The sequence below is a fragment of the Dreissena polymorpha genome, chromosome 8 (genome assembly GCF_020536995.1).
Source record: "Dreissena polymorpha isolate Duluth1 chromosome 8, UMN_Dpol_1.0, whole genome shotgun sequence".
NCBI classification, from domain to species: domain Eukaryota; kingdom Metazoa; phylum Mollusca; class Bivalvia; order Myida; family Dreissenidae; genus Dreissena; species Dreissena polymorpha.
In genome coordinates, this window is record NC_068362.1 from 42,446,925 (window position 1) to 42,468,379 (window position 21,455).

At 36.6% G+C, this 21,455-nt stretch overlaps 1 protein-coding gene across 1 annotated transcript; it reads left to right on the forward strand.

Moving 5' to 3' along the window:
* The first annotated feature begins 645 nt into the window (after positions 1-645).
* Positions 646-21,333, forward strand: LOC127841689 (uncharacterized). Its single transcript, XM_052370751.1, has 8 exons — positions 646-784; positions 9,124-10,091; positions 11,649-12,010; positions 12,638-12,704; positions 14,074-14,456; positions 17,324-17,476; positions 18,615-19,466; positions 20,093-21,333. The coding sequence occupies exons 1-3, from the start codon at positions 648-650 to the stop codon at positions 11,999-12,001; spliced, it is 1,458 nt and encodes a 485-aa protein (XP_052226711.1). The 5' UTR covers positions 646-647; the 3' UTR covers positions 12,002-12,010; positions 12,638-12,704; positions 14,074-14,456; positions 17,324-17,476; positions 18,615-19,466; positions 20,093-21,333.
* The last annotated feature ends 122 nt before the right edge of the window (positions 21,334-21,455 follow it).

Sequence of the window (21,455 nt, forward strand, 5' to 3'; positions counted from 1 at the left end):
ATATAAATTAGATATAATTGCTCCGCAAATCTCTTTGTGTGAGTGTAGAATCCTGTCAGGCAATTTTCTACAATCCATTGAATTGCTTGTATACCATATTTGACAAGTCACTCAAAGCCTTTGACTAGTAATGGTTGCATTATGAAACCAATATCTAAAAAATTTCAATTCAAAATGCACTGCGATCAGCAATTAAAGGGACTTGTTCACATATTTGGACATTAGGCAAAAGATAACTTTTGGGGTATATTGGATAATTCACTCCCTGTTTTTGACAACAATAGGGTTTTTGTAAATTGAATAGAGTTTTAGCACAAATTTTCGACCCCTACTTTTGAGCTTAATTGGGTTTTTCGCCCCCGTTTTTTTAACTCATTTGGGTAATTAAGGGAATGACATATATAATATAATAAAGATGTACTAAGGTTACCATATTATTTATACAAATGAAATTCAAAAAGGTACCTGTACATAACAACAAACAATTACTGAATTTATGATCAAAGTTCATTCATTTTTGCGTTGAATAAGGAGTTCATGAAAATCTCTTTACAATTGATGAAGTTATGGCTGTTAAAAGCGATTTATTGTGTATTCAGTTGCATGATAAGTGGTTTAACAAACATTCAGGGTATGGAAGGAATGCCATGAAAGAATGGCCAGTTTCGAAACAGGTGGAGGAATTTCTATTGAAGTGTCAAGCGCACAAGGACGACAAAATTGAAATGTTATGTGATGACCACAGTCAGTTGTGCTGCACAAAGTGTGCCTTCAATGATCACAGGTATTTCTGAAATACTTTGGCACATAAACGTGTTTAGAAATCAATGAACTATATAATGTCACAATGTTAATGAGAATTAAGTACATGTATTGTCAAGTTTGTAATATTGATTTATAGTATTTTAACAAACACATTTTTTCCTGAATTTTTTGTGAAAAGTATCAAATACAATGAAATTTTACGACTACACTTTCTTTCATATTTTTGGAAATAACTTTTGAAATTAATTTGAAATTGTTTCTTTTCTGGACTTGTTATTTGTTTTCACAGAAATACTGTATAATTAAGAAATTTCCTGAACTTCTCATTCATGGGAGTTTAATATTTCCTGTGATGGCATTTATAACCTGTGTCCTTAATAATCATGCATCAGAAAAACAAGAAGTTTGAAGGTGGGTTTCAATTCAAACAGTACAGAACTAAATTTAAGTATATATTAAATGGCAATGCTCAGGTATGGGAGGTCTTTTAACTTGGAGTTATTATAGAATAGATTTACATTATACACTGGGTTCTTTGTCGAAAGTAGATCTCATGTTTGATTTATGATTGTATTGTTTTAACTTGTAAAACAAAGTGCATTCAACACAAATTATGAGCTCTATAATCACTGTCAGACCAGTCACACTGCATGAGCAATTCTCACAAGCCTTTTAGACAAGACTTCCTTTATGTGTACTAGAATTCTTGTGTAGTCTTTTGTTGCCAATATTGAAGAAATCTATCCAGCTGCAATAAGAAATTGAAGCTGTCAAGAAACTACTTATGATTACCTAGATTACTTCGATTACCTAGAAAAAGTGATTGCCTGGTTTGAAAGCCCTGTATATTGTTATGCCCCCCTTCGAAGAAGAGGGGGTATATTGTTTTGCACATGTCGGTCTGTATGTCCGTCCGTATGTCCGTCCACCAGATGGTTTCCGGATGATAACTCAAGAACGCTTAGGCCTAGGATCATGAAACTTCATAGGTACATTAACCATGACTCGCAGATTACCCCTACAGATTTTGAGGTCACTAGGTCTAAGATCAAGGTCACGGTGACTCGAAATAGTAAAATGGTTTCCGGATGATAACTCAAGAACGCTTATGCCTAGGATCATGAAACTTCATAGGTACATTGATCATGACTCGCAGATGACCCCTATTGATTTTGAGGTCACTCGGTCAAAGATCAAGGTCACGGTGACTCGAAATAGTAAAATGGTTTCCGGATGATAACTCAAGAACGCTTAGGCCTAGGATCATGAAAATTCATAGGTACATTGATCATGACTGGCCAATGCTCCTATTGATTTTGAGGTCACTAGGTCAAAGGTCAAGATCACGGTGACCCGAAATAGTAAAATGGTTTCCGGATGATAACTCAAGAACGTATTGCCTAGGATCATGAAACTTCATAGGTACATTGATCATGACTCGCAGATGACTCCTGTTGATTTTCAGGTCACTAGGTCAAATGTCAAGGTCACGGTGACCCGAAATAGTAAAATGGTTTCCAGATGATAACTCAAGAACACTTATGCCTAGGATCATGAAACTTCATAGGTACATTGATCATGACTCGCAAATGACCCCTATTGATTTTCAGGTCACTAGGTTAAAGGTCAAGGTCACGTTGACTCAACTTAGAAAAATGGTTTCCGGATGATGACTCAAGAACGCTTACGCCTAGGATCATGTAACTTCATATGTACATTGATCATGACTCGCAGATGACCCCTATTGATTTTTAGGTCACTAGGTCAAGGTCACGGTGACAAAAAACGATTTCACTAAATGGTGGACTACAACTGACAGCCCATATGGGGGGCATGCATGTTTTACAAACAGCCCTTGTTCTCTCTACACATATTTTAAAATGTCATTTTTGTATAAATAAGAGACATTACTACAATTATGATGAAAACAACAGAAACAAAATATAGAGGTGCGCATTGACATAATACAATTTTTTCTTTTATTTACCGTAACAACAATATACATTTATAATAAATATATATACTGACTAAATATAGTGTGTAGGATAAATTTATGTTATCAATGTATCTTTTCAAAGTCAGAATGACCTTGAAACGGCATAAACAAGGTCATTTTGTCATTAATACCACTCAGTCCTTTGATTCTTTGATTAGTTGATTTGATGAATTGACAGCTTCAGTTTTACTAAAATGTCAAATTGTCAAATGTTTATTTGAATATGGTATTTGTATTAAAATCTATATAAATATGCAATAGAACCATTCTTCTTTATTGTAAGATAATCATTTAATTGTATGCGTATTAGTGCATTTTGATTGCAAACATTGATCTTATAATTTTATTTACAAAAGCGGGAAAGTCACAGTATAGTATTCCGAAATGCATGCGAGTCTGTTTACCTAGCATGCTGGCTGCTATTATGATAAACTTTGGTTTATTTATTTTTTTCCCATGTTTGATTAATTGGCTTTGTTGCTTTGTTCTAGCATTAAATGTTTACATTTCTACGATCTCTGTTTATCAGAGAACATGTCAATGCAGTATCTCTTTTTGAAATAATACAGACAATACCGACATCAGATTTTCTAGCAATTTTCAGTATTTAGGAACAGTTGATTTTAGACCATGAATACAGAAAGATCTTAGAATTATATGTTATAGTAATACCACTTTTATTTGGATTATTTTGTAAATCACGTGTGCAATAAAAACAAATAAAATACTATTATAAAAAAGGACAAATAACGAACAAGATAATTTGGTAGAGTCAAATCAGTCTATTCAAGGTTTTAAGAGCTAAGGTCAAGGTGACCTTAAAGGTTTTGGTCACGGCTTTAAGGTCACGGTGACTATCACACTTACATGTAGTGTGAAAATCGTTATTGATCAATAACTCGTTAACAAATTAACCGATTGGCTTGATACATGTACATCACTTCTGCATTGGCCTTGGACAGTATATGACCCCTATTGAAATTGTAATCACTAGGTCAAAGGTCAAAGTCACTATCACACTAAGTGTGAAAATCGTTTCCAATCAATAATTCGTCAACAAATTGACTTGATTCTTCACATTTGGATTGGCCTTGAACAGTAAATGACCTCTATTGAAATTGAGGCCACTTCTTCAAAGGTCAAGGTCACTATCACATTAAGTGGTATCCGATCAATAACTCGTCAACGAATTGACTGATTAGCTTGATACTTCATATGTACATTGGCCTTGGACAGTAGATGACCCCGATCTAAATTGAGGTTGCTAGGTCAATGGTCAAGGTCACCATACTTGTCATGAACATTGGCCTTGGATAGTAGATGAACCCAATTGAAATAAGTTACGCAGTAAGTGTGAACTAGTTTTTTAATCAATGACTTGTCAGCTTATTCACTGATTGGCTTGATACTTGTCATGTGCAATATCCTTGGACAGTAGATGACCCCTCTCAAAATTGGGGTCACCAGGTCAAAGGACATGGTCACTGGCACAATAAGTGGGAAAAGCGTTTTTGATCAATAATTCGTCAACGAATCAACTTATTGGCTTTATACTACCCTTGCGCATTGGCTCGGACAGTAGATGACCCGTGTCAAAATTGGGGTCACTAGGTCAAATGTTAAGGACACTGTAACAATAAGTGTGAAAATTGTTTCTGATCAATAACTCATCAATGAATTGACTGATTTACTTGATACTTCAGATGCTCATTGGCCTTGGACAGTAGATGAACCCTATTGAAATTGGGATCACTAGTTAAAAGCCCTGTTTGGGGGGGGGGGGCATATGTCTCTGACCGCAGAAAACTTGTTCTCATTGTGTGTAGTATACAGTAAATTGCAAAATATAATTCTATTCTTATGTCCTAATTTTTAAAATATCATTGACTCTAGGCTTGCTACTGCATGAAATGTCAATATCACACATGAATAAACAGTAGACCAATCTCTTAGATTCTCCTTTAAAATATTTTACAATGGCGTCTTTTCTTGTCCACGAATAGATCGTGTGACAACAACAAAAGCAAAATAATCGCAATAGGTTAAATAATAACATATTGTGAGATAGTAGACCAGGTTGCATGTCATAAGCCACTCATCACAGGCTAGATTGTTCATACTGAGACTTTATTTAGAAATAGAGGACCTCTTCTAAGATTTGGGGTTATTTCGTTTGCATCTGTCCTTTGGTCCGTTTGTTGGTTTGTCCGTAGACCAATTGTTTCTAGACAATATCTAGGTAATGCTTTGGCCTACATGCAAAATGTTTTATGTTTACATCAAAGAAGATTAAGAGGCCAATCCATTTTGAGGTTAATAGGTCAAAGGTCACAGAAGCTTTTAACATGAAATTATAATGGTGTATATGCAGTTTTCAGGTTTAGAACATTTAATACACATAATAACAATCTTGTAAGCAGATTTTCAATTATGATAAAACTATGTAGGAACATAAGGCATTGTACAGAAATAGTACAGTACTGCCTTAATTAAATGCATTCACTGATTGAATTTTAAAATTTTTTAGACTGGTGCTTACAAAAAAAACAGTCCCAGCCGGTTTATTAAACAATAATTTATATAATTTTCATTGCTGGCTAATAAAAAACAATCTGGAAGTCATGCCTGTTTTGTGGGGTGGAAGAACATTAATGATCTTTTCTTACATTATTATGCATAGTGTTGTCAAGGTTTACAATATCAAAAGTGAAAACAATGTAAACAACTAGATATGTTTTCTTAGTACATGAATACCTCTGCAATCCTGAATTTGTCCCAAAAGTGTCAAAAAATTACGAACAAACATACAGAATTGCACGAGTTTCCTTGACGATGAATATGTTACTGTAGACATATCCATCTATCATCAATCCTTTTTAGTTACGCTTATCACAATTGATATGATTGTTTGGTTAAAGGGACATGCACGTGGGCAAAATTACATGACGATAAATATTGACGTAAATTGTCAGTCCTCTAGTAGCAATACTGTTTATTTTACAATCGACACATATTTTAAAATGATTTTTTTTATAAAAATTAAACATTGCTACAATTATAACTAGAAATGGCGCAGCAGAGGCCGACATGTATCCCCACGCAGCATGTTTGACCCAGGGGCGCCCCAGGGTTGGTAATGGGGTCATGCATTTGAGATTGACCATATTGTCATAAGAGAAGTTCAGTATCAATTAGAAGTGAATCTGTGTAGAAATGAAGAAGTTAAGTAAAAGGCAATTTTGGGTGAGTGTTGCCTATGTGGGTGGGGTGCCCAAGGGTTGGTAATGGGTCTATGCATAGTTGAGATTGACCGTATTGTCATAAGAATAGTTCAGTATCAATAATAAGTAAATCGGTGTAGAAATGAAGAAATTATAGTTAAAAGCAATTTTGGGTGGGTGTGGCCTATGTGGGTGGGGCGTCTCAGTCTCAAGGTTGGAAATGGGGCCATGCATAGTTGAGATTGACTGTATTGTCATGCATAGTTGAGATTGACCGTATTGTCATAAGAGAATTTCTGTATCAATTTGAAGTGAATCGGTGTAGAAATGAAGAAATTACGGTATAGTAAAGGGCAATTTTGGGTGGCTGTGGTCTATGTGGGCGGGGCGCCCCAGAGTTGTTAATGGGGCCATGCAATTAGTTGAGATTGACCGTATTGTCAAAAGAGAGGTACAGTATCAATTTGAAGTAAAACGGTGCAGAAATGAATAAGTTAATGTAAAATAACGTACAAAATGAGTGAAATCTCTGACCCGCCCGCCCAAACCCCCATAACTTTTGACCCAGGGGTCAGATCAAAATTCCAAATAGTGCAGGGTCGCAAATATGCTCATAGCTACCATGTGTGTTAGTTTCAAGGTTCTTGTGCTTATAGTGTAGGAGGAGATATTGGCCAGGACGGACAGACAGATGGACGGTGGAGATAACCACAACATCCCCATGCTTTTCAAAAAGCGTGGGGATAATGAAATAAAAAACAGAACGAAAATATAGAGGTGCGCAAGCTTGCATGCCTGGTTACTGTACTCGTAAAATTCAGGAATACGTATTGAGTTATATACGACAGAAAAGTCACACGGATGGATGGAAGAGTGCAAATCTATATACCCCTGTATTAAGCCAATGAAAAAAGCGTTCATTTATTTTCCATGATTGTGTTGAGCTTGACTATTATATATAAAATATATAGTGGGGCTATCCTACTCACCCCAGCCTTGGCGTCGGCATTAGCATCTGCGTTAGCGTGCACATTTTAAAGTTTTGTACTACCCCAAATATTTTCATTGTTCCTTGACATATTGCTTTCATATTGCATACTTGTTAACCATCATGACCCCAACCTATAAACAAGAGCAGACAACTCTATCAAGCATTTTGTCATAATTATGGCCCCTTTTCCACTTATAATATGCAGCAAATGTTAAAGTTTGTGTACTACCCCGAAAATTTTCAATGTCCCTTGACATATTGCTTTCATATTTTGCATACTTGTTTACCATCATGACCGCAACCTTTAAACAAGTGCAGACAACTCTATTAAGCATATTGTCATAATTATGGCCCCTTTTCCACTTAGAATATGCAGCAAATGTTAAAGTTTTCGTACTACCCCATTTATTTTCATTGTCCCTTGACATATTGCTTTCATATTTTGCATACTTGTTTACCAACATCACCCCCAACCTATAAACAAGAGCAGACCACTGTATCAAGCATGTTTACATAATTATTGCCCCTTTTATACTTAGAATATGCATATTATTTATAAACATATGTTAAAGTTTGCGTACTACCCCAAATATTTCCTATATCCTTTGACATGTTGCTTTTATATGTTGCATACTTGTTTACCAACATGACCCCAACCTATAAACAAGAGCAGACCACTGTATCAAGCATTTTTATATAATAATCAGGGTTTTCCCTTCCTTTTATTTGAACAGGCCAAATAAAAATTTGAACAGGCCAAGCAAGGCACTCCTGCTAGGGGGGTCCGGGGGCATGCCCCCCCGAAAAATTTTGAAAATCTAGACGCAAAATGGTGCATTTTGGGGGGGTTTGGACAGAAATTTTAGAGATGAAAATTTCTTGTTTTTTTGTGTATCACTTATGGAATTTTTCTAATTTTTTAAAAAATTTGTGAGGGGAGTGCCAAATAATTATACTGTGCATAGTGTGCGATGAATTTTGAAACAAGTCAATAACTAAGCTACTGGTTATGCCAAAGCCATTTATTTCTCATCAAGGGGTCGGGTTTGAACACGTGTATTTGGCTAACACAGCATTGCAAACTTTATTCAACTAAAAGTATTGTTTGAATAATTTCTTTCATGCATTTTCATCGAGATTTTCATCAATACAAACCTTTCTGACGTTTTGAAGGCGCTGTCACACTGAAAAAATCTCTCAGGGTTCGTTTCATTTTGAGAAAACCATGTGGTTACGATTTTTGTAGTTATTTGCGTACTCAAAATAATCAGCCAATGAGAAGCGCCGTTTTGTAGTTATTTGCGTACTCAAAATAATCAGCCAATGAGAAGCGCCGTTATAAATTATACTTGTTCGGTAAAACGTACACACGGAAGTATAAAGAACATAAACAAAACGATGTTAAATCGATGTTTTCGCTTGTTTAATTTCGTCTTTTCTTAACTTTAACAATTACATCGATCAAAGTTGCAAAACCTCTCATTATTTTTTTTTTGTTACCAGCATTTGAACCGGCCAGAAAATCGATTGAACCGGTCAATTTGGCCGGCGGCCGGTTCTTAGGGAAAACTCTGATAATGGCCCTTTTTATACTTAGATAATTGAAAAATTTGCTTAATTTGCCATAACTTCTTTATTTATGATCACATTTTATTATTACTTTGACAAAACAACACTTGAAATACCACAATGGATTCCACCCAAACAATTCCCCACACCCCTCCCCCTGAGAATCCCTTCCCCCTCCCCAACCTCCCCCCCCATTTTTTTTAAACATTATCTAATAAATTACCCCACCCCACATTATACTCTCACCCCCCTAACCCCCCCCCCACCCCCCTTTTTTATTTTTGAAAGATTGTCTAATAAATGACCACACCCCACATTATACCCTATCTCAATCCCCCCCCCCAAAAAAAAAAATAAATAATGTTTTTTTCCTTTTTATTATTTTTGAAAGTTCATCTAATAAATTATTGATAATGAACAATTTCCCCATGATGGCTTATGTTATATTGTCAAGCACTCGAATAGTCGAACGCGCTGTCCTCTGACAGCTCTTGTTATTTGACACTGTATACTTGTTTGAAGCATTACATTAGTTTACTGACTATTCCTTGGTATGTACATGTATTAATTGTTTATTTCAGCCAGTGCAGTAAAGTGACCCCGATTTCGGAGCTGACCAACTCCCAGCCCACAGACCTACAGGGACTGTCAGTGGAGCTGGAAACTGTCATGGGGGGAATCAAAAGCCTACAGATAAATCAGGAGGCCAGTGTTCAGTCATTGCAGAGAACATACAAGGAACATGGGGCAGTCATGATAGAACAATTGCATGGCAATTTAAATACGAATATAGATAAGTGTTGTAATAGTTCTGTGGGTACATCGGACAAAAATTTAAAAGAAGAAATGTGTTGGAGTGTTCTTTCTATCTTGAATGAATTTGATAGTATTACTGTGAAGGAACTAAATGAGATAAAAGATGAAGTTATAAGCATAAAAGGGTCAGTTACAAGTTCCATTCATAAATGCACCAGTCTTCACAATGACTTGTTACAACTACTTGAAATCGTTCAGAAAATTGGAGATAATAAGGAGCTCTGCCTTATAGCCAGCATAAAATGTAAACATATCATACAGCAGGCATTGACTCTGCTTGGAAAGTCAGGCAAGGTGTTTAAGGTCCAGGGGAAGTCTGAGCACAATGTGAGAGTACCAAGTGATTCAGTTTCATGTGCTATCTCAGGCATATGTGTTCTTCCAGATGGACAGGTCCTGGTTGTAGACTGGACAAATAATAATGTCAAGCTGCTGAACCAGCAGTACCAGGTGGTGAGTCACTTGGATGTGAATGCTCGGCCATTTGACATTTGTTTGATCACACCTAGTGAGGTTGCAGTGACTGTGAATGCTAGCAACATACATGAGGTCCAGTTTATCACTGTCAACCAGGGAAAGCTTGTTCCTGGCCGGAAGTTTCAGTTACAACATGAATGTAGAGGTATTGACCATCACCAAGGAGACCTTTTTGTCATCTCTAGTGAAGAACTCTACAAATACACACTGAATGGCAAACAGGTCTGCAGTCTCTATAGGTCATTTGATGGTACAGGTAAGAATCATGGTAAATCCATCCTGATAACATTTGTATTATGTACAGGGATTTTTCTAGCCATTGTGGGAAAAGGAGTCGTCAAATTTTGTTATTAGCTCGGCTGTTTTCAGAGTAAACCTGAGGTATTGTCATAGCCAGCTCGTCGTCCGACGTAGGTGTCGTGCTGGCGTCGTGCTAAAACCTTAACATTGGCTCTAAAATCAAAGTGCTTCCACCTACAACTTTGAAACTTCATATGTAGATGCACCTTGATGAGTTCTACATGCCACACCCTTTTTTGGGTCACTAGGTCAAAGGTCAAGGTCACTGTGACCTCTTATATAAAACTTTAACATAGGCTCTAAAATCAAAGTGCTTCCACCTACAACTTTGAAACTTCATATGTAGATGCACCTTGATGAGTTCTACGCGCCACACCCTTTTTTGGGTCACTAGGTCAAAGGTCAAGGTCACTGTGACCTCTAATATAAAACTTTAACATAAACCTTAACATTCGCTCTAAAATCAAAGTGCTTCCACCTACAACTTTGAAACTTAAAATGTACATGCACCTTGATGAGTTCTACAAGCCACATCCATTTTTGGGTCACTAGGTCAAAGGTTACTGTGACCTTTAATATAAACTTTAATATAGGCTCTTAAATCAAAGTGCTGTTACTTACAACTTTGAAACTTCATATGTAGATGAACCTTGATGAGTTCTACACGCCACACCAAATGTTGGGTCACTAGGTCAAAGGTCAAGGTCACTGTGACCTCTAAAAAAAAAATCTGACACGCTTTCGCAGCTGAGCGTTGGCACCTGTTATGCTGTGCTCTTGTTTTAAATCCATACAATGACAAATTGGGAAAATTTTATCGACTTAATGAACCAAATTGGGATTATTATTTTTTTATCAACAAATATTGACCCATAAAGCCTTTATCTTGTTTTTTTTTAAATCATATCAATTATAGTTATATACTTTGTGAGATGAAAATAAAATAAAATTCAGACATCATAGCAGAAAACCCGCTGATGTATCATAAAATATTTGTTCTATAATTCATATGTGCTCTTTGAATGCTACAGTACATTGTAGCCAAAACAAGATTCAGAAATATTGATTTATAAACATGAGTAATGAAGTATTTTGACTGTCACTACATGACATGTCTATAAATAGAAACTGTGTTCCTGGGAGAGAGACACTTTCTGACCTGGTCTTAATTTTGTGGTTGTAAAATGATTGTACATGTACAATATGTTTACCTGTTGATAGAACTGTGCAATTGTTTCAGTAAGTGTAATTTTTTCATCTGTGTAGTTTTGCTTTAATTCATATCTTACTCACCAGTCGCATTTCAACATGTCAAACGTTAACACAATAGCTCTGCTACTGAAGTTTATTGTCACGCTTAACTATTGAATCATTGAAATGTATGCATATATTTTAGATGTGTAAAGGCCTCTTTATAGCAACATATGCGTAATACAATATCACTGCAGTATGTTTTATAAGATTATTTAACATTGACAGTAATTCAATATCTTGATGTTACTCTGTTTTGCAGTGTACGAGTGTGCTGTGAGTCCCACAGGAGACAGGCTGTACATCACCAGCTGGCACTGGCAGCACAAGCTTCTCACCCTGGCCAGGGATGGCACACTCCTGGCTACATACACAGACCCAGCACTAGAGCGCCCAGTGGGTCTACATGTGACCCCTGCAGGCCAGGTGCTGGTCTGTGGAGACTGGTCCAACACTGTAGTACAGGTGGGCTGGGAGGGGCAGAGTAAGCTGACTACGCTGGCTACTCAGTGGGATGGAGAGTGGTGGCCACGGTCAGTCTGCTACAGCAGCACCACATCATCCATCATTGTGGGACAGCAGGGGGACAACATCCTGGTGTTCAGAGTGGAATAGTGTGTACATGTATGTATTAGTTGTTGTAATTAGTGATTAGTATTTCAATGACAATGTGTTGTTTAGCATACGAACATAGTAGTGTGTGATGTTACAATACAACATTGTTTGTGTAGTTAAAGATACAAATAATTTATGTGCACATATTGTTATCTGATTATACAATGTGAGGGTTTTTGTTGGAACATAAGATGTAATGCATATTATGTTATGTTGTCATAACGTTTGTGTCATTATGGTCCTAAAATTTAATTCTTGTAAACTTTGCATGAAAAAAACAAAGCATTTCTACTGAAAATTTAATATTTGTACATAGATGCACATGTACATAGCAACTGAGGCTATTTTTAGACTTTCATTTCTATAAACACCATGCCATGTAAGAAAAGAATATGAATGAATACTTTTTTTTATAAAATATGAAATAGATGTCGAAATCTTTGGAGGATTATATATTGATGTTTTGAGTAATATTTACAGAATGTTGACACATGTCAGATTTATTTATTTACCTTTATTTATTTACCTTTTGTTATGCTGTTGAACATTGTTTTTAATTTTCATTACATTTATTTAAATGTGTGTGAATCCTAAGTATACATACAAGAAATACATTAAGCTATTCTACTGCTCCAGTTGCTGCTGAGTCCGGACAAAGATGCTGAGGATGTGGTGGGACAAGAATGACCTGAATATGCAGAAGGTAAAATAGATTCTTTAATTGTCAGGCCTGTTCTTGGGGGAAAATGCAATTTTGGGATTTGAATTTTTTGCGCAAAAAGTCCATTGATTTGGGAAAAAGAAAAAGGCCTACTTGTGTATTTCCTGTTTATTAAAAATGCAAAAAGAGTGGGAATGAACAGTATGAATTTACATAAAGTAAAATATCCTCTTACATTGTTTGTATATCGTAAAATCATTTATATTTGTCCACATGAAATTTCAGGGTTAAATATGACTTTCATGGACACATTAGTTAATGCGTGGGTTTCTCAAATTGTAAAAATAAATGAGGCATTTGTGTCAGTTAATTTCCCATGTAATTGGGAAAATGTGTGGATTGGTCAACCCTTAAAATCAAAGAAAAATAATGTCCCTCAAATAATAATGATTTTACAGTGTTACTTGTGTATTAAGAATGTTAAAGATGAAGAGGACAAGAATGATATGATTTCACAGAAGGTAAAATGGTGTCTTTTCTGTTGTATATCCTGTTGACAGCACGACTTCTTTTACTTGAGGATCAACAACTCAAAACATTTTTTCATCTGGATGCTTTCCAACTTACAATACAGAAACCTCAGTTACACAACACCTGAGAATTTCTGTCAACCCCATATAGGCCTTGAGTTTTTATCAAGTTGTGAGATATTTAATTAAGCTTATATGATTGGAATCTATTCCATAAAATGCCTTGGTCGTATAGAGCCTGTTTGCGAGGAGTTGTAATGTTTTTGGTGTGTATACAGTGTTGCTGTTGTTTGTCAAATTTGGGGTCTGAAATCTAATGCTAAAACTATATATTTTTCTTAAACGTCTGCCTTTAATTTCCAATTGAAGAAAAAGAAAAAAAAATGATCACAATATCCCTATTACTTGGACCAATATTAAAATATTGAAAACTCTTATTCTTGATTGTATAGTATTTGTGAGCAAAAAACCAACAACACCAATGCCCCAAGTTTGGTCAAAACAATGCAATTTTTCCCTCTTGGAAGGAATCCGGCCTCATTCCCAAAACAGTAAAAAAAGCTTTAGTGTTAGTTTTTTTAATGCATTCAATTGCAACACTATAAGGTTGATTATTTTTTTATGCATTCAATTGCAACACTATAAGGTTGAATGTTTTCCTGCCTGGAAAATAAAAGCCATCTAAATTTCTAATTTAGAGATTTAATAATGTCACTTGTTGCTACCAATGTTCACTCTGCAACGATTTTTAATCCAATCATTACATGTACAAACATTGGCTTTTGATCTAGAATGAAACAATCACTGTTTTACCAACAACTTAAGTTTTACTCATATTTCCCAAGCCGACGAGTCCCGTCTCTGTGCCTTGTGGTCTTCAGGTGCTTGTGCTTGACCAACCACGAAAGGCCGTCCCGTCTAGTCAGATGTCACAGTCAGTTACGAGAGGCCGTCCCGTCTAGTCAGACGTCACAGTCAGTTACGAGAGGCCGTCCCGTCTAGTCAGACGTCACAGTCAGTTACGAGAGGCTGCCCCGTCTAGTTAGACATCACAGTCAGTTACGAGAGGCCGTCCCGTCTAGTCAGACGTCACAGTCAGTTACGAGAGGCCGTCCCGTCTAGTCAGACGTCACAGTCAGTTACGAGAGGCCGCCCCGTCTAGTCAGATGTCACAGTCAGTTGAGATTGACAAGAATGAGGCAGAGGCACAGAAATCCAGCATTATTTTACTCAAGGTAAGAAACCAAGCAACATTCTACCCAAGGTAAATATGCTTCCAGTATGTTATTAAATGTTTTTAAAAATAAATATGTTCCTCGCTCTGGGATAATGGGACTTAATGCCTGTGTGTAAAGTGTCCTCACAGATTACCCTGGGCAGTCTGCACAGGTAAATCAGGGACGGCACTTTCCACTTCTATAGAACTTTTCGTATAAAGGAAGTCTCTTCTAAACGATAATTCTGTTAAGGCCAAAAGTGTTGTTCCTGGTTAGCCTGTGTAGCTGTACAGGCTAATCTGGGAAGACACGTAGCGCAACATGTATTAAGCCCTGTTTTCTTAGAATGAGGCTCAAAGTAAGTCAGCCTACAGTCTGTCAAAGAGTTTAACAAGGTGATAAATGGTGAGCCTTGTTCTGAGAAAATGGGGTTTAATTCATTTTAAGTGCCATCCACAGATAAGCCTGTGCAGTGCACACACAGACTAATCAGGGATGATACTTTTTGCTTTTGAGGAAGTTTTTATTTTAAGAGAACTTCTTGGCGGGAAGTATCGTCTCAGGTTTGCCTGTGAGGACTGCACAGGCTTATGTGGGACGACACAATATGCGCATGCATGCATTAAGCCCAATTTTCCCAGAACAGGGCTTAATTTAAGGCTGCTTCTTATCTATTTTGTAGAGTGGTATTTACAATTCTGATGAAAACAAATAATATGGTATGACAAACCATATGATTAAAAGTGCTAAATGAGGCAATGATGTACAAATACATGCAAAAAAAAAAATAATTGTTAAGCTATACAAATGTAAGCAATTTATGATATTATTTATAGAGCTAAAATTTTATGTGAAATCTCAATATATTCATAAATTGCCCTGAATGGGTATTCAAGCTAATAAACATATTCTTATTAAATTGTGGTACTAAATTTATTTAAATAAAGAAAGAATGGAAAAAATGCAGTAATACAATAAAAATGTATTAAGAGAACCTATTGATGTACTGGGATTTGTTCACAGATTAGCAGAATTGCAATTTTCTAAAAATAATAATATTTTCAGCAGTATTGATTATGTTTACATTGTATTAAAACTAAAGAATGCACCTGACTTAGACAAAGATTAAAGTCACTATCACGCTCACCATTACATACGGCTACTGTATTATGCTATATAAAAACATTCAACAACAAGTAGTACCATACGATGGTTAATTACAATAGGAAGACCCTAAAAACAAGTAACATTGATGTAAAAACGTTATATTACAAGCATTCGGCAAGTTTTAAGCATCTAATAATCTAAATATCGTTCCACGATGTAATCTACTTTCGCTTTCGAGTCAGGATCGGATTCATTCGGGTTGCGTTCATTTGCATAATTTATACAACCCATTTTCGCATTCGCTAAGTTCCAGTTACCCAGAATTCATTTCGATTTCATAGAATGATTATTCATGAGAGCTACGTCATGCTTACGACGCTTACCGTATCCAATCTCGTGTTCACCCGTAAATGTTCGGATATTTCACGGGAGATATAAATGGAATTACTTGTGGCCACAAAAATAAAAACGAGCATTTTGTATCTCGTTAAATCAATTCTACCAGACAACATCTAACATTGAAATTTTGCATTTTGCTAAAAGGAAAATTGATTTTTTTATGGGTTAGCTTTATTTAATGAAATATTCGATATTTTTTAGCGTGATTGTTACTTTAAAATTAATGTTCTTATTAAAATCTTAATTAATTGAACATTATATTAAAATAAAAAATCAATAAATAATTACAAACACTTTTCTAACAAAAATTGGAATATTTACTGTAAAATCGTAATTATTTATGGGACATTAATTACTGTTGAATATGTTGGTTAACTGAATTTTATTCAAACACAACATAAATTTCTCTTTTATACCAGAATCAGAAATGCGCGAATTTACATGTCTATGGAAAAGTTGTGTATTTAAGAAATCCATATTGTATGCCAACAAATATAAATGAAGTTACAGTTTCAGGAGTGTAAAATTCGATTCACCATCTTGAATATGCAACTAAAACTTTGCTCTTGGAAAATATGATCCAATTGCCATTGTGCGATCCAATTTTTTGTATCAGTACGCGCCTTTTTTGAAATAGTTTCCTGTCTGGAAGGGACTTGATTCAGAACTATTTTTTCTTCTTAGAGAATGGCAATTTTTCACAAATTTGAGAATTTTGAGAATCAAATTTTTACAATTTAAAGAAGTTTGTGACTCAATTTTTCACTAATGTGGTCATAAAATGAGGTTGCCAAGGCCGCTACACAAGGACGAGACAAAACAAGCCCTTTGATTTGTGTTTGTGGGCGTTTGGGTTGTATTTTTGCTGAAGCTTTTATTTTCCTTTAACTTAGCAAAACAAAGTTAATGTTTGCAATTTACTTGAAAAAAAATTATGTCTTGGTATTGGTTACTGTGAATTTGTGTAATTTTTGGCATTGTCAAACTAGTTTGGCCAGCTGGTAGTCGTTCAGGGCAAATGCTCTATAACAGAATTTTACTCCCATTACTCCCAGGTTTATGTGAACAGCCATTTTTCCTTCTTTATAAAGTACACGTAAAAGGTACTTCCTTATATGCCATTGGACTTTAAAAAATAGCCCTGAAACTGAGCATTTTAGCAAAAATGCATGTTAAAGAATAATTTGATGATATTGTGCAATTATGTTCCCTGCATTTAAAAAGACCCATAATTTCCAATTCACAGATTTCACGTGAATTTTACCAATATCAGGTATTATCACGGTAACTATTCCCAATTGGTGTGTTACAGGTAATTTTCCCAATTGAGCAAAAAAAATTACTAAAGTACTAGTTCAAAAGACTGACTGGGCCAAAATATTTCATATTGGTTTGCTCCAAGTTACAGCAACTGCTCAGCACAGAAGACATCTGTCTGACGAAAGGTAGGCTGTATCAAAGTCCAGTGATGTTGGGGGATGCGGCCATTCCATGTCTTGCAATTAATGCATCATGACATTTCAGCTGGCACTAACAAGGGAATTGTAGATCTGCACCGCAAGTAAGTTGTTGCCCTTAAATTGCAGTTTACTTTAGTTTGCCTACAATAACAAGGGAAAGAACTGAAGATCTGCACAAGCAGTGAGTTTTTGCCCTAATGTTGCTGTTTAATTTATTATGCCTCCCTTTGAAGAAGAGGGGGTATATTGTTTTGCTGGATGTCGGTCTGTCTGTTGGTAGACCAGTTTGGTTCCAATCAATAAGTAGTCAACAAATTGACCGATTGGCTTGATACTTCACATGTGCATTGGTATTGGACAGTAGTTGACCCCAATTGAAATTGGGGTCACTAGGTAAAAGGTCAAGGTCATTGTCACAATAAGTGTTTAAAGCGTTTCCGATCAATGACTCATCAACTAATTGACGGGTTGGCTTGATACTTCACCTGTATGTTGGCCTTGGACAGTAGATGACCCCTATTGAAATTGAGGTCACTTGGTCAAAAGTCAAGGACACTGTCACAGTAAGTGTGAAAATCATTTCCGATCATAAATTCGTCAAAAAATTGACCAATTGGCTTTATGCTTCACATATGCATGGGCCTCAGATAGTAGATGCCCCCTATTGAAATAGTTGTCACTATTTCAAAGCCGTGTTTGGGGGGCATATGTCTCCAACAGTAGAATTCTTGTTATTTTGTTGTTATGCTGGAAACAACTGGCTAAAAAGCGAAATGAGCCACACTGTGGGAAAATGGGGCTTAATGCATGTGCTTAAATTGTTGTCGCAGATTTGCCTGTGCAGTCCCTCTAGGATAATCAGGGATAACACACTCCTCTTTAAAGGTATTTTTTGTTGAAAGGAAGTCTCCTCTTTATGAAAATCCAGTCTAGTCGGAAATTGTGTCCCCTGATTAGCTTATGTGGACATGCTTATCTTGGAAAACACTTTCGAAAAATTGACATGTTAATATAGCATTGACCAACAAATTATATGTTTAAGTACGAAATTGTTTGAATGAATCAATTGTCATTCTATTTTGGACAAGGAACCAGTGTAATTCCAGATTCAAAATTCATGAGAATGAAGTTTTTCCATTGAAAGCCTTCACATCCTTTCAAAATACATAGTTTGTTATAGATTGTAATTGATTGTTATATAAACTTTTGTTTACTAGTTCATATTACCCATGTTTTCAGGAGAGCACCAGCATTGATATAGAGTTGGAACGGCAATGGCACCAGTCAGTCCCCAGTCCAGCACGACCCCTCCCCTGACACCTAGCTCCTCCAATTTTGACCTCCGGCCTCAAAGGGTCAGCATCATTGAAAAATTCCGTCCAGCAAAAAATTATGAGCACATAGAGTTTTCACACATTAATCTCAGCAACTGCAATGTCAGTGTTGAGTGATCCACACTTGAGCCTGATTGGTTTGTTAGACTCGAGAGCTGCAGGTGAAACAAGCATTACAGACATTAGGAGTTATTACTGCAGTTATGGTAACACTAACAGTCAGTTATTGCTGTTGAACATCACACGAATAATACAAAGTTGGATAACTTGTTTCATTCTTTTTGGGACAAACAGAACAACAGCAAGGAACAGGAGAAAATCAAGGAATATTTGAAGAGTTTAAGTCAGAAGCGTACGCTTTCCGGCGGGGATACTGGACAATCCCGGTTTGTCCTCTCAGGTGTCCAAACTGTCCAAAGAGAAGGAACTTTTGACGCAGTTGCTAACAAAGAAAGGCAGCACCAACTTTGTTGTGAACACTCAGAGCAACCATGGCCATGCCTCAGGCGGGAAGTCCAACCAACAGCTGAAACAAGGTGCTAAAGTTGAACCCATCAGGGTTTGTAACTTCCCACTCCAATCCTAAACAGCCTGGCATTGAATCGGAGATAGAGAAGGTGTTGAAGAAAGATAGCAGTTTTGATGCGTCATCCAGTATGACCTATGAACGCGACGTTCGTTCGTTCGTTAGAACTCAAACTCGGCCCTTAGCAATTTCAGCGAGGCTAGCATGTGGTCTCAGCTTCTTGAGCTTCAGGTCAGACCTTACAGTGTTATTTATTTGGTCAAAGTTTGGGCCACAATTCAGCAGGATTCCTAATCTCAAAAAGTCTATTCCATATTATTTCAATAATTACTGGCTTAATTCCCAATTAAATGTTTGCCAAAACAAATACTGTTTTTAATAGGTTGTGACATTGAGTTCATTTCCTTATTCAGCTTTATAAGTTGAACATAAGTACAATTTATATTTATAGCACTGATTCTAAATTTTTAAGTATTTGTTAGCAAAATGTTGTATTGCGTCATATTTAAAGTGGTAAAGTGTCACGTCTAAAAGTGCTTAAGTTATTCCTGTTTTTTAATGTACAGATAAATATGGCAACTTGCTACATAATGTACTTTACCATGTATTCCTTGCTGTTTAAAACCCCAAAATTTCGATTTAACAAGTTGGTGCGCGTTATTCATTATTACAATGCTATTGCGAGGGCTAACTGGCGAAAAATAAATCATTATGCAATCCTAAATATAAAATATAGACTCAATGTGTTGCATTAAAAAGCAGGTGTGTTAAGTAAGGTGTTTCAACATACATTGTCAAGGCATATTCGTTTGTCACTAAAAACACTATTTTTAGTTTACTTTCCATTTCCTTTGCAGAAAACATTATAAGCAAACAAGACAAACATCATGAATGTTTAGGCAATCCCAATCCACTTATACTACAACTCGCTCAGGAAATTCAGCACGCCACCTTTTAACATCTTCTCACAAGGCGCTAAATCAACACTTCCAACAGCTGAGCCTTGGTGAGTTCAACTTTCATCCCGAGGAGTCACTCGAGGTGAAACAATCTGATCTACAGATGGAGCAGGCGCTGAGTGACTCGTCTGTTAACGTGACTGACCTCCATATGTTGCTCTCTTATAATGTGAACCTGACGCCTGAGGAGCAGTGTTGTCCTACATTCCCTGTTCTGGGTGGTGACTTTGGCATCAAGACTCACACAGTCTCTGTCTATGGCCCTGTCAAAGCAGCAGCAGCAACAAAAACAGGAAGTATTTCAGCTGCACTCTGGAAAAACAGGGCTTAATGCATGTGCCTTAAGTGTTTTACCCACAAAAGCGTGTTAAGTCTGCCCGCTCTTATCAGTGACCACACTTTCTGAATATGCCTTTAAATAAAAAATTCCACCAAAGCGGAAAGTGTTGTGGCTGATGAGTTTGCGCAGAATGCACAGGCTTATCTGGAACGACTTTTTAAGCTTATGCATTTAGCCCATTTAAAGACTTTAGAGTTGCACATTTAGTTCATGTAACATCAGTTCTTTTTCTGATCTATTAGGAGAAAATTACCAATCAGGAATTTTGTTTTTTTGACAGGCGACAGGTCAAATTTAGTAAATAAATACAAATAAAAGTTGATTTAATATCAGCTTTAATCATTAAGGATCAGGGCATATTTCCATACATTTTTATGCCCCCCTTCGAAGAAGAGGGGGTATATTGCTTTGCTCATGTCGGTCGGTTGGTCCGTCCACCAGGTGGTTTCCGGATGATATCTCAAGAACGCTTGGGACTAGGATCATGAAACTTCATAGGTACATTGATTATGGCTTGCAGATGACCCTTATTGATTTTGAGGTCACTAGGTCAAAGGTCACAGGTGAAGGTCACAGTTACTGGAAATAGGCATTTTAAGGATTTAGCATGGTTCAAACAAGGGAAACAACTACCGTTTATGCATGTCCTTTTTATTACAGCATTTGCCTCCCTTTAATTCATTTAAAATCTCATTTTACAGCAGAGATTCCAAATCTGACCTGTAAATGAGCCCTATATTTACTGCCAGTGCTAGGTTACCTTTTCCCATTTGATCATTCTTAAGTATTGGTATTGTAATGCTGCTGCTACTGCTACTACTACTACTCCTCCTCCTCCTCCTCCTCCTCTTCCTCCTCCTCCACCACCACCAACACCCCCCCCAACCACCCACCCACCCCCCCAAACACCCACCCACCGAC